The sequence below is a fragment of the Humulus lupulus genome, chromosome 8, assembly GCF_963169125.1.
Source record: "Humulus lupulus chromosome 8, drHumLupu1.1, whole genome shotgun sequence".
Taxonomy (NCBI): domain Eukaryota; kingdom Viridiplantae; phylum Streptophyta; class Magnoliopsida; order Rosales; family Cannabaceae; genus Humulus; species Humulus lupulus.
In genome coordinates this window covers 174,625,209-174,640,206 of record NC_084800.1, presented here as the reverse complement: position 1 = coordinate 174,640,206, position 14,998 = coordinate 174,625,209, and the positions used below count along the sequence as shown (strand labels likewise).

Below are 14,998 nucleotides of genomic sequence, written 5' to 3'. Positions count from 1 at the left end.
CATTTTTGGTCTTAGTGGGATAAGTGGTCTTGATCCATTTAAAATGTTCTCTTCAAAATACGAATGAGCAACAAGACCGACTTCATAAATCTCAAAATTCAAATCAAATACTTACTCGATGTAGGGTTGAACCTCTTTGATATTTTGTAAAACAAGGGGATGTGTTTTATCTTGATCAGCTCGACTCACTTCACAAACAGTAGCACCCTTACTCCCTTCACTTATTTCTACCTGATTTTGAGCAAGACACACTCCAACGCTCATAACATCTGACAAGTAGTTTGAACATAATTGAACCACTTCTTGAACTATGTTGGAATCAACAATACAACCCTTAGGCCTACTTCTATTTCTCACGTATCCTTTTAAAATCTTCATATATCATTCAAATGGGTACATCTATCTCAAGTACACAGGTCCACACAATTTGACCTCTATCACCAAATGGTCAGTTAGGTGAATCATTATGTCAAAAAATGAAGGTGGGAAATATTTCTCCAAGTAACACAAGATTTTTGAGATTTCAAATTGAAGATTGTCCAATTTCGACACATCAACAACTTTACAACAAACAGATTTGAAGAACAAGAATAAGCTAGTGATAAACACTCATAGACTTAATATGTTGAATTAGTGTATGATGATCATGAGAGTTTAACCCAACTAAACTAAATTTCTTCATATCTGAAAATGCTGCCATATTTGAATAATAACTTTCTGGTACTTTCACATTAGACAATGAATAACAAACAAGTTGATTTTCCTCTTTTTTTTTAAGGCATAACATGTAGCTTGTAAAAAGGTTTGTTTATCAACAAATTTTGGTGGGAATTTGGTTCATATCCCTAATTCTTTTAAATCTAATTGAGCCTTTTCTCAATCTTTACTCCATTAAGAAATATTGAACAAGGTACTAATAATGTTGTCTGACATAGTTTTATAAATGTGCATCACATCTAAATTATGACGCAAAACCAAATGCTCCAAGTACACAAGCTAAAAAAATAGAATTTTTTTCCAACAAACCTTAGGTAGATTTAGAACCTCCTCATCTTTTCCACGATGACATTTTCTTTTCTTACTAGTTTGTCTATGCTTTAGTTACTTGAATTGGACATTATTCATCTTTTGTACAAACTATTCCCCAAAAAAAGGCGGGGGATCCATTTCAAATTCTCGCATACAATTGAATGCATGTTTCCTTTGGTGTCCCATATAACAAACCTTTCTCGAGTGTTTTAAATATTGAGAACAAGTAATCTCTTCATAGATAGGACATGCCTTATACCATTTCACACTAAATCTAGAAAGATTCTCAAATGCAGGAAAATCCTTAATGGTCCACATCAATATTTCTCTAATATTAAACGATTCTTTCCTGAGGCCATCATAAGCAGTAACACCTTCATACCACAATCTACATAAATTGTCAACAAGAGGAGCAAGGTATACAATAATATCATTACTAGGTTGTGAAGGACCCGATGTCAACAATGTCAACATTGTGAACTTCCATTTCATACACATCACATGAACTAAAATGTACATATTCAACATAATAAGCCAACAACTATACTTACTGCTAAGGGAAGTATGTGGGTTAAACCAGTCTACAGAAAGAGCAACATGTATATTCCTAGGTTTATTGGAAAACTCAGGCCATATCTCATCAATTGTTTTCCAAGTCAGTGAGTCAGCTAAGTGTCTCATCTTGCCAACTTTTACCTTGTCATTGGCATGCAAAGTTAAAATTTGAGCATAGTCAGCATTTTTCGTAGAACCTAACCAAATAAGGTATAGATGGTAAGTACCATAGCACCTTGGTAGGGACAACATCCATAGCGCATTTGAATTTATTTTCTTTTGCCATCTAGACTCACCATATGTCGTACATGCAATTGCATCCCCAAATCTCTTTCGATATAGGATGAAATCGTTAGAACAAGCATGTATTTTTCATAAAACATGTGTAACGAACACAATATCTTCTTTGCCTCAAAAAATCTCAAGGGTATCTCATTATTACTTGGGTAATAGTTCTCTCTAAAAGAAAGTAACTCTAAGAAACCTTTATCAGGAATACCATGTTTGGCCTTCAAATTATACAACCTAACGAGGGTTGATAATTTAGTGAACCTTTTGAAGTTATGGTATATAGGTTTATGGGCATCTTCTAAGATGTTTTGAAAACTTTCTAGATCCACACACGATTCATATTGTGGATCATTAATCATTTCTGCAATGTAATCCTCTTCATAATCTAAATCAACATACTTATCCTTCTGATGGGTGCATATGCCGTATCAAATTTAAATATATTTTATCAATCACATATGCCAACTACTTCAATATAGCAGTAAATAAGGGTCAAACCCACGAGGACTATGATCAAACTATTATTCAAAATAACAACTAAACAAAAATTAGTAGGGGTTATAATTTTAACAACTGAAAACATAAAATAAAATAATGATAAAATATTATATAACTAAGGATAAAACGATATTAAAGAAATGGTGAAGAATTACTTTGAACCTTCGACAATAAATCTATCAACAATGACAAATAATATTCCTTATTCCAAATTAAACTATTTACCCCGTAGATAATACTTAACCGGTCAATTATCTCAGTTTCCCTATTATAATTAATTAAAGCAAAGCGATCTTAATTAATCCTTTTTACCCAGCAATAAGCCCATTCAGCATGCGATCTATATAACCTGGTAAAAGCATTACACATTATGGAAACAAGTTAATCTTGGCATAAAATTCATTAAGCATGTAATTTATCACTCTACTTAGAATCCTAAACTATTAGGTGAGTAGAAATCCTAAGATGATAGTAGAACAATTCAAAACCATAATTAGTGGCCGTCTAAACAAGATTTGACAAGATTTATGACATTCAAGTAGAAAAATAGAAGCGATTTAATATAAGGAAATAAAAGGAATAAAATTCATCAATGCATTCAAAATCTCATATCTTGGGTTTTGAAATAACCCTCAACTGTAATGAAAATTACTACATAATCACATTCATATTCACAAACAAAAATATTTAATGAAAATAAAAGAGTTTTGAGCAAAAAGAAAAACCAGGATGAAGAATGTTTATGCTGATGTCTTTTTTTCTCCTCTGCTGCTCTAGACTCTAAAATTCACAATCCAAAGTTGTACTGAAAGTTAACCCTAATCCCTTTTATATCCCATTAAAAATTACATTTAAACATTGAAATTTTAAGAAAAATACTATCGTAGGCCGAGGCCACTGATTCCTGGTGGTCGCAGCCACAGGACATTTTTGGGCAATCTACGCGCCGCGGCCTCGACCAGGAGATTATGGTAGTCGCAGTTGCTAATCTTTGACTCCCAAGCTGTAACTAGTGAATCCGGGTGGTCTTGGCCACAACCCAAAATCTGTTGGCATGCTTTTTCTTTGTATTCTTTAACTTTAAGCTCAAACCTCGGGTTTAGGGACTTCTAAAACAATTCAAACTCATCTCAAACTTCGTTTTCTCAAGTCCTACCATTGCACATCCATTCTTAACCACAAAATATATCAAATTTATCAATAATACTTTATAAAATATTTTATGGCTTAGAAATCAAAGACTCGTAAAAAAAATCTAAGAAGACCTAAAAACACTTGAAATTAACATTATCTAAATGCAAAAAGATATCAGTATAATATCCAAAATGCCCTTATCAAATTCCCCTACACTTAGACTTTGCTAGTCCCTTAGCAAATACAACTAGTAATAGCTAACATACTAAACAAATAAAACATAAGCAATGGTTTTGTCGAAAGCGTTAGTTTTCCCAAAGATTGATCAAACAAATACGTCATAAGAAAATTTTGAATTCCACATTCTTCAGAATTTCAACTGAATGCCTAGTTACCACTTAAACTCGATCTATTTATGATTATGCACAATTAAACCTACCAAAACACAAATATTTGAATCAATTTATACATGCCATAGTATGCTTTAAAGTCTCATATATAAAAATTGTAGTGTCTTAGAATTTTACTTAGCTAGATAGTAGTAGTAGTAGTAGCTAGTGGTAGTTTGTAGTATGTTAGTTTCCGTGGATTTTGGTTCAAGTTGGGATATAGTTGGATACTCATAGCAACAGTTATGGATTTTATAAGTTTAACCTATAGTTTAGAAATATTTATTATAACATAAGGATTAGTTAATATTGCTGGTCCTAGAAATATTGTTTATGATAACCTAAGGTTTAGATAGAATTATCAAGAATGTGACACTTGTCACAAGCATGTTTATTAAGGATTTAAGTATTTATGATGAATAGTTTAAAAGAAAGATCTAGAAGCTCTAGAACCTTTCAACAGCTGTTAAGATCACGTTTTTACTCAGTCCAAGTTGTTTAATCAATTCAAAATATGCTGAAAAAGTGCAAATACATGATAAATATATCCACATATGTCGATATATCGTAGCTGTAGGGGCCGATATATCGCATACGGGAGATACCGAAACACGTCATCTTCAGACGAATGAAAGTACGAGGCCTCGAGATATAGGTCTAGGCGATATATCGCCCAGGGTAGGTGATATATCGCCCGCCCTGGGAGTCAAATTTTTTGAATCTTAAGCATTTAAATTTAAAAACAACCTTGACCACTTGGACTTGCTCTTGAACGATTTTGACAGAGTTCTGGGCATCTGTTGAATGAAAATTCAAATATTTTTCATTTTATATTCATTTCTTTATTCATTCTCAAAAGGATTAGTTTCACTTCTTGAACTCTATAAATAAGACCTAGTAGTCAACCATTTCATTCATCATTCAAGCATTGTTTACAGCCTCCAAGCACTTGAAAAACTTAAGGTTTTCAGTAAGTTTTTATCCTAATGGTTTAGTTCTCTTTTTCATCTCCTTTTCTTTAGAACCTCACGATTCTTACTGTTTGTTTTAGGAGTGTTCCGAATCCCATTCTTGTTACCATATCCTAGTTTTTGGTAGGGAAAATAGGTTAGATTATATGTGTTTATATGTTTTATGCTATGATATATGCTATGTATATATGTATACATATGTTTTGTAGTCACTTAGGGCTTATAGTTTCTTAGATAGCAAACCCCAAGATTTTTATCATTATCGTAGTTTAGAGTTATGAGTTACCCTACCTCGATTAGTAGACAGAGGACCTATATAGGTTATCATATACTATTTTGTGATCTAACCTACCTCGATTAGTAGACTAAAGACCAAGATGGTTTTATCACATGCTACGATAATGAGTTAATGGCCATTAATATTGTAGTCCTATATGATATACGTTTTTATAGCCATATGATTTATAGTATATGTTTATGATATAGTCTTATGTTTATGATTTATGATATATATGTTTTTAGTAGATTTTCCTTGCTGGGCATTAGGCTCATTCCTTTCTTTTTAGAATGAGGCAGGAAAATGAACTTGGTGGGCATAAAGGATTCGTGGAAGCCTGGCATGTGTATTGAGGATGAATGGACTGCTGGAAGATCAAGGATGATGTTGTTTAAAGTCTTTTAAATCATGTTCTTATGTATTTTCGTGCTTAGTAGTTAAACAATTAATTTAAAGTTTATATTTTATGTTTTATAACAATAGGATCTCATACCATATTTTATATTTCATACCTTATTTTGTATTTCGTACAATATTTTGGGTTTTGAATGAAGTTCTATTATTTCTCTATGTAAGTATTCAAATTAGTAGCTATGTTTAGTAGTTTTTAATGGTCTGAGGTCTTAGAAATAGTCGGGCATTACAATAATATTTTCATGAAAAACATCCACACCATAGACATTAATCAATTGTTCTCCACTTTTGTAAACACACACAATCAAGAATCAAAAGATCTTTAAAGCTTCCAATGTAAGGCTAAGGTTGAAGGTAGATGAAAAAAGAATATTTAAGCTAATATTTAAGGTTGAAGGTAGATGAAAAAATCACAAATTCCCTCCTATCCCTCAAATCACTCAATCTTGTAAAAAAAACACAAAAATAACTCAAAACACTCTCCCTCTCCTTAGTTCTCTCTCTCTCTCTCTCTCTCTCTCTCTCCTGAAGCTCCCTCTCTCTCTCTCTAGCTCATCTTTGTCGTGGCTAGACAGCCGCCTTTCCATCACCGCTGACCACCATGCACCGCCCCAGGAGATGCGCCGCCCCCCGAAACCTCTAACCCCCGGAGCTCAGCCCCTCATGCTCCGCCTAAGACCCTCAAAGTGGTCATCAAAGTTATTTTTTCGATTTTGAGTTGTCCTCTAACAATCCAACCACTTTTCGGCCACCTCGAGCCACCATGAGATGAATCACAACAACCACCATATTCCCTGCATCTTGGGCTTCAAAACCCACTAAAAAATTAGACCCAATGGTCACTGTGGATTGGTGGCGCCGCCACTTACTCTGACCATTCTTTTAGGACTCACGAAAACATTCTTTGCGAGTCCTAAAAACATTCGTTTAGGACTCACTACTCGCGCCCCGCGAGTCTTAAAAACTTTTTAAGGACTCGCAAAGGAAGTCATAAAAAGCCTTTTTTACAGTAGTGAAATCACACCATTGCCTGTATTTTTTTCTCCATTCTATAGATCTTCCCACATACTTCGAGAATTCTTAATCTCCCCCTTTCCTTCTTTTCATATTGATCTTACTATTTCCCCCACACTTATACTTTTGAAAAAAATCACTTTTCTTCAATATTTGTCTATGAATATTTATTTTCTCAATTTTTTTTTCAATTGAACTCATTTGGAGAAATAGTAGATCATATACTTTCACATTATAATCCAACAAACCAATACAACTTCCCCTTCCTACAATCCATAACCCAACCCACTAAATCAAACAATCATATAAAACTATGGTGTAATGGATAACAAAAAGAATAAAAAATTTAAGTTGTAAAAGGTTTAGATGGTTGTTTATAAAAGAAAACGAATAGTCATTATGGCTCAAAATGGGAAACTAGGATATTCGATGTTATAGGTAAGCTTGAAAGGCTCAAACGATCCAAAGAACATGCCTTAATCATCTTCCTATGCATGTGTACTTAGGATTTCTAGAGTAGTCAAGACTATATATAAGTAATAGCATGCACAAAGATATCTAAATAATAGTGAAAAGGTAAATCTAATTGTACACACATTATGTTTAAAAATTTAAGATCAAGCTTAAGTAACAACCACATAAGCGTTAAGCACACAATTCATGCGTAATTCATTAATTTCCTAGGAGTAGTCACATCTCAATCAATAGTTTTATCATTGACAGACAACCTTCAACACAACCATGTTTGTGAAAACCTAAAACAAACTAAAAATGAAAAAAAATAACATAATAAAAATAAAAACAAAGTTGTTCAGTTTCAGTTATTCCCTTCCCCCACACTTCAACAGTACATTATCCTCAATGTAAAATAAAAGAAAAGATAAAGAAAAAGAAAAATAAAACTCCCATAATCGAAGTAATTGCTCACTCATCAAGCATATCGACTTGATCATCTTCAGCTTCCTCTTCGTTCTCGTCATCTTGCATGATGGGACTAGGTGGTGGATACAACTGAAACCACTGTGGTGCAGGTGGATAGTTCACCATCTCCATACCAAGGTGAATGACATTTATCCTAAAATAGACATCCTGATAGTTGGCCCACTCAATCATGCATTGCTGGTGTGCTTGGAATTTAGTATGGTGAGCCTGCAACTCTTGAGAGGTATAGTACAGAGATTCCTCCACAAGTGTCATACAGTTCGCCAATGTCATATTTTTTGTTGATGGCGGTGGCCTGGCCTGAGTTAGAGAATATGTGCTCGCCCCAGCAGTGTCAGTGACCTTGAAGGGAGTGATGGAAGATTTATTCAGTATATGCATATGTTGCAACAAAGGCTCAGAAGGATCCTATTTCACACTAGCTTGAGCACTCATGACAGTAATGAGATGGGGATGATAGAACCCTTTAGAGACATGTCTGAAACTGTTCTAAATGGATGACTTGATTAGGCGCCCCACATCTTTACCCTTCAAGATGGCATATAGAAGTATCACACTACCCACATTCACATCACTAACGTTTTTAGTTGGAAAGAACTTCGCATTGATAAACTTATGCCATGCTTTTTCAATAACTCCCATCACCTATCGCTTAAACTTAATAGGATGACTTGTTTCAGTTAAGATCCATTTAGTGGTCGATTTGCACAGAAATTGGATGATCTCATCAAAGTCGAGATTATCCACTATTTGGATAAACTCATCATTTTATATGCTTGGAAGCCCATACAATTGATTTTGTTGCCGCACTTGAAAAATTCACATTGACCCCTCTCACTGTAGCCATAGCCGTGACTTGAGAAATTTCATTGGCATAAGACTCTCATACTGTAGGGATTACTGTAGCATCGAGTTGAGAAAAAAATTTCATCCAATTTCTTTTCTCAATCTGCTCCACAATGGATGGATACCCATGACAAACTTCCATACCAAACCCCTTCTCTTTAATCATTGTTTTCTGTTTTACTACCATATCTTGATAGTGTTTAAATGCCTCCTCAGAAATAAATTTGTTGGCATCAAATTGAACCCCAGATGAGGAAGCTCCTTTGGTATTCTTTCTAAATATCTTTGGTTCCATTCTTCACTTCAAAACCCAATAACAAGCTTCCTTTAACAAAAATAATCAAGTACTAAGAGAAAAATTCAAGATACCCCAAAAATATCAATTCAAACTCCTCTAACTACACATAACAAGTATCAAAAAAGTAATTAAATGCTTATTCTTCAAAAATATTCAGCCAACTCCCCTTGATACTAAATCACACTTCTCTTAGAACTTTTATCAAACACTTAGTAGGCATAATCTAATCCAAGAGTTGAAAATATTGTTCTACTAATCTAATCTCCCAAAAATTCAAATTATCATTCATACAACAACATAAGCACTCAATCCAAGCCAATGATCACAATAGATAAGCAATTCATCCACCAAAAATCATAAAATCCAAAATTCCCCAATTATTATTCTTCAATATTCAAAACCCACAAATCAAACAATGAAGAGAAACTACTTACTTGTAATTAACAATAGCAAGTCTTGGAAGCTTGATTGTGTCAGTGAATCACCTTGAAACTACTTGGAGAACCCTAATTGTCAAATTCAGAATTATGGGGTTTTTAGGTTTTGAAAGGGGAAATGTTGTAGAAGATGGGGATTTTGGTGTGATTAGATGAAAAATGGTAGAAAATGAAGATTGAGGATTGTAATTGTGATGATTTTGAGGAAGAGTTTGAGTGAAAACGAGTTTGAAATGATGAAATATTGTGAAAATGGGAGAGTATTTTCAGTTTGGGAGGCTTTGTTTTTGTGGGAAGTCGGAAAAATGACTTAGGGGATTTTTAAAATTTTTTTTGCTGAAATCATTTAGCAGCTGCGGCTTGGAGTTATTTGTGACTGTGATCACTACAATCTGTTCTCCAGGCTGCAGCCTAGAACAATGCTGCTCGAGGCCACAAGCCTTTTGGCACTATTTTTTTACTATTTTCATGATTCTAAAATAATTAAAATCTATTAAAAATAAGTTCAAAAAGAAAAAATACATGGAAAAATAAATTGAACAAAAATGTCTTAAAAATAATATAATGTATATAAACTTTGGCTAAGTTTAACGTCCCTAGCTCAACATAAAACTTTTCATACTTTATTAATTTATTCCTGATTGAAGAGGTGAATCACAATAGCATGTTCCTCCTCAATAGACTCATATTAAGACTTGAATCTCTGACCATTACCATTGAGTATTTTTCCTGTTGATGGACTTGTAATTTCTATCGCTCGATGAGGATAATGGTGTACCACTATGAAAGGTCTAACCCATCGGGATTTCAACTACCCGAAAAGAGTTTAAGACAAGACTGATACATTAATAATTTTTGTTCCGCATCAAACATTTTCCGAATAATTCTATTTTGATCATGAAAGGCCTTGGTCTTTTCTTTGTAAATCTTCGAACTCTCATAAGCATCATTACGAATTTTCTTCCAGCTCTTGTAGTTGTAGCATTCTTTGTTGACCTGCATTATCCATCTCCATGTTACACTTTTTTACAGCCCACAAAGCTTTATGCTCCAATTAAACCAATAAATGGCAAGGCTTTCCATACACCAACCGATACGGTGACATACCAAGTGGTGTTTTGTACATCATGTGATATGCCCATAGAGCATCATCTAGTGTTACACTTCAATCCTTCCTATTTGGATTCACTGTATTTTCATGAATATACTTGACTTCTCTATTCGATACCTCGGCTTGGGCATTTGCTTGTGGATAGTAGGAAGTGGTTAATTTATGAGTCACTTGATAGTACCGAAATAAAGCTTCAATAGTTTTATTGAAGAAATGAGTACCTCAATCACTAATTATTGCCCTTGGAGTGCCAAATCTCACAAAGATAATTTGATCTAATGACCTTAACCACTGTTTTAGAATTATCCGCTTTAGTTGCTTTTACATCCACCCACTTAGACACATAATCCACCGCTAAAAGAATATATTAAAAACTAAACGACGATAGAAATAGTCCCATAAAATCAATGCCCCATACATAAAAAATCTTGATAATAATTATGGGAGTGTGGGGCATTTTATCCCTAGCAGTCATATTACCAACTCGTTGACAATAATCACATGTCTTGCAATATAAATGTGAATCTTTAAAGAATGTAAGCCAATAAAAATCATTGTAAAGTACTTTATGGGCTCTTCTTTTTGGTCCAAAATGACCTCCACAAGCATGAGAATGTGATAAAGTAAGGATAGATTGAAATTTAGAATCGGGGACACACCTTGTGTCAATAAATAAAGCTCATCCCAAATGTAGAACTTAGCATCATGCTTAATCTTGTTCGTTTGAGCTTTTGTAGGCTCTCCTAGTAACTCTTTAGTGGCCAAATAGTTAACAATATCAGCAAACCATGGAATAACTTCTTTATGAGAAAGGAGTTGTTTGTCGAAAAAAATTTCATTTAATTGCAAGTTATCTTCATCCTGAATAAGTCTACTTAAATAATCAGCCACCAAGATTGTTGACCCTTTCATATCTTTTATTTCAAGATCAAATTATTGAAGGAGTAAAATCCACAGAATAAGTTTGGGCTTCACTTCTTTCTTTGCTAGTAAATATTTGAGAGCGGCATGGTTAGTGTAAACAATAACTTTAGTTCCAATCAAGTAAGACCGAAACTTTTCTAGCGCAAAGATGTCCGCTAAAATCTCTTTCTTTGTAGTATAGTGAATTGACTGAGCATTATTAAGAGTCCGAGAGGCATAGTATATAACATGAGGAACCTTACTTACTCTTTGCCCAAGGACCACTCAAATAGCATAATCAGTAGCGTCACACATTATTTAAAATGGTAACTCCCAATTAGGTGGCTGAATAATAGGTGTTGATGTCAAGGATTCCTTCAATTTATTGAATGCAAACAAACATTTATCATTAAATTCAATGGCCATATCCTTTTGAAGAAGATTGCATAATAGGGGAAGCAATCTTTGAGAAATCCTTTATAAACCGCCTATAGAATCCTACATGACCAAGAAAGCTTCTAATTTCTTTCACTCTTGATGGTGATGGAAGAGAACGAATTAGATAAATTTTGGCCTTGTCCACTCCAATCCGTTTTTCTAAAATAACATGCCCCAAAACAATACCTTGTTGCACCATAAAGTGACAGTTCTCCCAATTCAATACAAGATTAAACTCAATACATCATTTAAGAACTAAAGTTAAGTTGGGGTGGCACTTATAAAAAAAATCACCATACACACTAAAATCAACCATAAATATTTCTTTGATGTTCTATATGTAATCTTAGAAAATACTAAACATACATCATTGAAAAGTGGCGAGAGCATTGCATAATCTAAATGGTATTCTATAAAAAACAAATGTGCCAAATGGGCATGTAAATATGTTATTCTCTTGGTCTTCAGGAGCAATAACAATCTGATTATAACATGAATAACCATCAAGAAGCAGTAATAAGCGTGCCCCACTAATCTTTCATGCATTAAATAGATGAATGGCAAAGGGAAGTGGTCTTTTCGAGTTGCATTGTTGAACTTTCTATAATAAATACAAACTTTCCAACCTATTTTGACTCTCGTGGTCACTAATTCATCCTCATCATTTTTTACCATAGTGATGCCTAATTTCTTAGGAACTAGTTGAACTGGACTCACCCACTTGCTATCTGAAATAGGGCAAATCACACCAACATTTAAGAGCTTCAGTATCTCCTTTTTAACTACTTCCATCATAGGTGAATTTAACCTTCGTTGAGCTTATCTAGAATGCTTTGACCCCTCTTCAAGGAGAATATTGTGCATACACATTGTTGGGCTTATTCCTTTGATATTTGCTACGGTCCACCCTATGGATGTTTTGTAATCCCAAAGTACCCTTATCAAGCTATCCTCTTGTACTTGGGTAATGTGTATGGTAATAATGACCGGTAATGTCTTTCTCACCCAAGTAAACATATTTCAGATGCTTCGGTAGTAGTTTTAATTCAAGCATTGGTGATGAATTAACATATGGTTGAAGCTGCTCACGAAAAATAGGCAACTCTAAGAACTATACCTCTTTAGAAACCTCTACACCATTATTAAGTGCATCCACCATCTCCTTTACTTCAGTAGTGACATCCTCTTTCTTCAAGTCTATTGGCTCCCTCAAAACAACTTCTAACCCATCCTCTCCATGTAAATAAAAAATTCTTTGCGACAATGAGTCTAGAATATCAATTGAAGAAACTGAATCAACATCACTTGGATACCTCATAACCTGAAAAATATTAATGTGGACAACTTCACCATCAAACTCCATAGTCAAAGTTCCCTCATGAATATCTATCTTTGTTCTAGCTATCTTTAAAAATGGCCTTCCCAATAAAATTGATGTAGAGCATGGAATTGAGTCATTTACTTCAACAAATACATTCTCTACTACTCCCCTTCGATAGGCATTAGAATGACCCGCTAATTGACTGATCACCCCCATTTCTTCAAGTGGTCCCAAATTTAAAGAGGTGCACATAGAGGAAAGGATTACATTGATTGAAGCACCCTAATATAACATACATCTTTCAATCATTTTATTGCCAATAGTGCAAGGAATAGTGAAGTTGTCAGGATCCTTACACTTTGGTGGAAGTTTCTTTTGAAGTACTGCCAAAACACTTTCCCCCACACTCAAATTTTCATTCCCTTTTAGCTTCCTCTCATTGGTGCATAACTTCTTTAAAAACTTTGCATATCGAGGTACTTATTTAATGATATCAAGTAAAGGAATGTTTACCTCAACCTTGCGAAAAGTCTCTAGTATTTCTTGTTCAGCTTCATCATTCTTTGTCATTCTCAAATGACTAGGAAATAGAGGAGTAGTGACATAAGTGGGAAAATTTGGTTTAGGTTTGGGTGTTGTGGTCAAGGTTTCATCTTTGTCTTGTTGGGCAGAATAAGTAGGAGGCAATGTAGCATCGTTTGAACTTGATGACATAGAAGGTGGACCATAAGTCTTGCCATCTCTTAATGTTATGGCATTAGCATTCTCCCTTGGATTCCTAACAGGCTGTGAACGTAACTTTCCTTGATTTTGTGGCGCACTTTGACTTAATGAAGTGGCTATGTGACCCGTAGTGTTCTCTAGATTTTTCAAGGACACTTGAGCGCTTTAAAGAATTACTTGAGTTTGTATATTGGAGGCCACTAACAGTTTTAGCATGTTTTCCATTGATGGATCTTGAGCTTGTAAGAAAGGGGGTTGTTGATGATGAAGTGAATAGGCTTGTTGAGGCCTTTGTTCTTAAGGAAACCCTGGTGGTCTAGTAGGTATGGTTTGTACCTTCCACCCTTCATTATAATTTATAGCATAAGGGTCACAACTTTGCCTAAGTTTCCCTGGGAATCCCTCAATTGTATTTACATGCTCATTGATATCCTCTTGAAGTGTGGGACATGCATCATTAGGATGCTCCATCAACTGACATATGCCTCAAGGACTCACTTGCTAACCTAAAGCCATTTGTTGAACCATACTAGTTAGCTGCGCAAGCTGCTGCTCTACTTTAGAGTTTGTCTCATTTACTCCCTTAACTGAAACCTCATGACGAGCTCCAAACTGTTGGGAGTTGGCTGCCATATTAGAAATTAAACTCCTAGTTGCAGCAAGAGTCTTGTCTGCAGTGCTCCCCTACTTGTTGCATCAAGCATGCTCTTGCCCAATGGAAGTAGTCCTTTATAAAAGTGTTGGATCAGGATTTGTTCACTTATTTGGTGGTGGGGGAAGCAAGCACATAGCCTCTTAAATATCTCCCAATAATCATATAATGACTCCTAGTCTATTGGCGAATGCCACTGATTTCCTTCCTTATACTACAAACCTTGATGCTGGGAAGTAACACTCCAAGAACATTGTCTTCATTTCATTCCATGTATTAACAGTTCCAGAAGGAAGGTAATAAAGTCATTCCTTTGCACCATCCTTCAAAGAAAATGGAATGCTCTTAATTTTATCTGCTTTTCAGTTACTAATGCTGGCATCATACTAGAGCAGACTATGTGAAACCTTGTCACATGCTTATTCGGGTCCTCCTCCGGTAGCCCATGGAAATATGGTAGTAAATGTATGAGACCCGACTTGAGTTCAAAGTTAACGTCCAACGTCAAATATTTGAACACACAGAGCTTCATTTTCTAGATTCAGCGTCACCAACTCTTTCAACGTCGTTTCCTGAGCCATCTGAGACTTAACTAATGTTTCAGAGTCAGAATCGTCATTAGATACATATAGTATTTGTACTGGATTGACTTTCTTTGAATGTTCAAAGAGTGGATTGTTAGTGATAGTCCTTCAAGAGCAAGAGGACAATGTCTCAAGATATTTCTTTATGGGTTGTAGTCTTTCTTGAGTATC

General features: G+C 34.7%; 1 protein-coding gene across 1 annotated transcript; it reads right to left on the bottom strand.

The window, feature by feature from the left end:
* Positions 1 to 12,658: 12,658 nt before the first annotated feature.
* LOC133796272 (uncharacterized) lies at positions 12,659 to 14,224 on the bottom strand. Its single transcript, XM_062233745.1, has 3 exons — positions 14,098 to 14,224; positions 13,382 to 13,728; positions 12,659 to 13,150 (listed from the first exon to the last, which is right to left on the bottom strand). Exons 1-3 carry the CDS (start codon positions 14,222 to 14,224, stop codon positions 12,659 to 12,661), a joined length of 966 nt encoding a protein of 321 aa, XP_062089729.1.
* Positions 14,225 to 14,998: the final 774 nt, after the last annotated feature.

Excerpts from the sequence above, each read along its gene's own strand:
- LOC133796272 (XM_062233745.1), bottom strand. The coding sequence starts at position 14,224 with ATGGCAGCCAACTCCCAACAGTTTGGAGCTCGTCATGAGGTTTCAGTT. Across the intron at positions 13,729-14,097 it reads GGTTCAACAAATGGCTTTAG|AGAACACTACGGGTCACATA; the intron begins GTTAGCAAGTGA and ends TGAAAAATCTAG. Across the intron at positions 13,151-13,381 it reads AGACTTTTCGCAAGGTTGAG|GGTGCTTCAATCAATGTAAT; the intron begins GTAAACATTCCT and ends ATGTTATATTAG.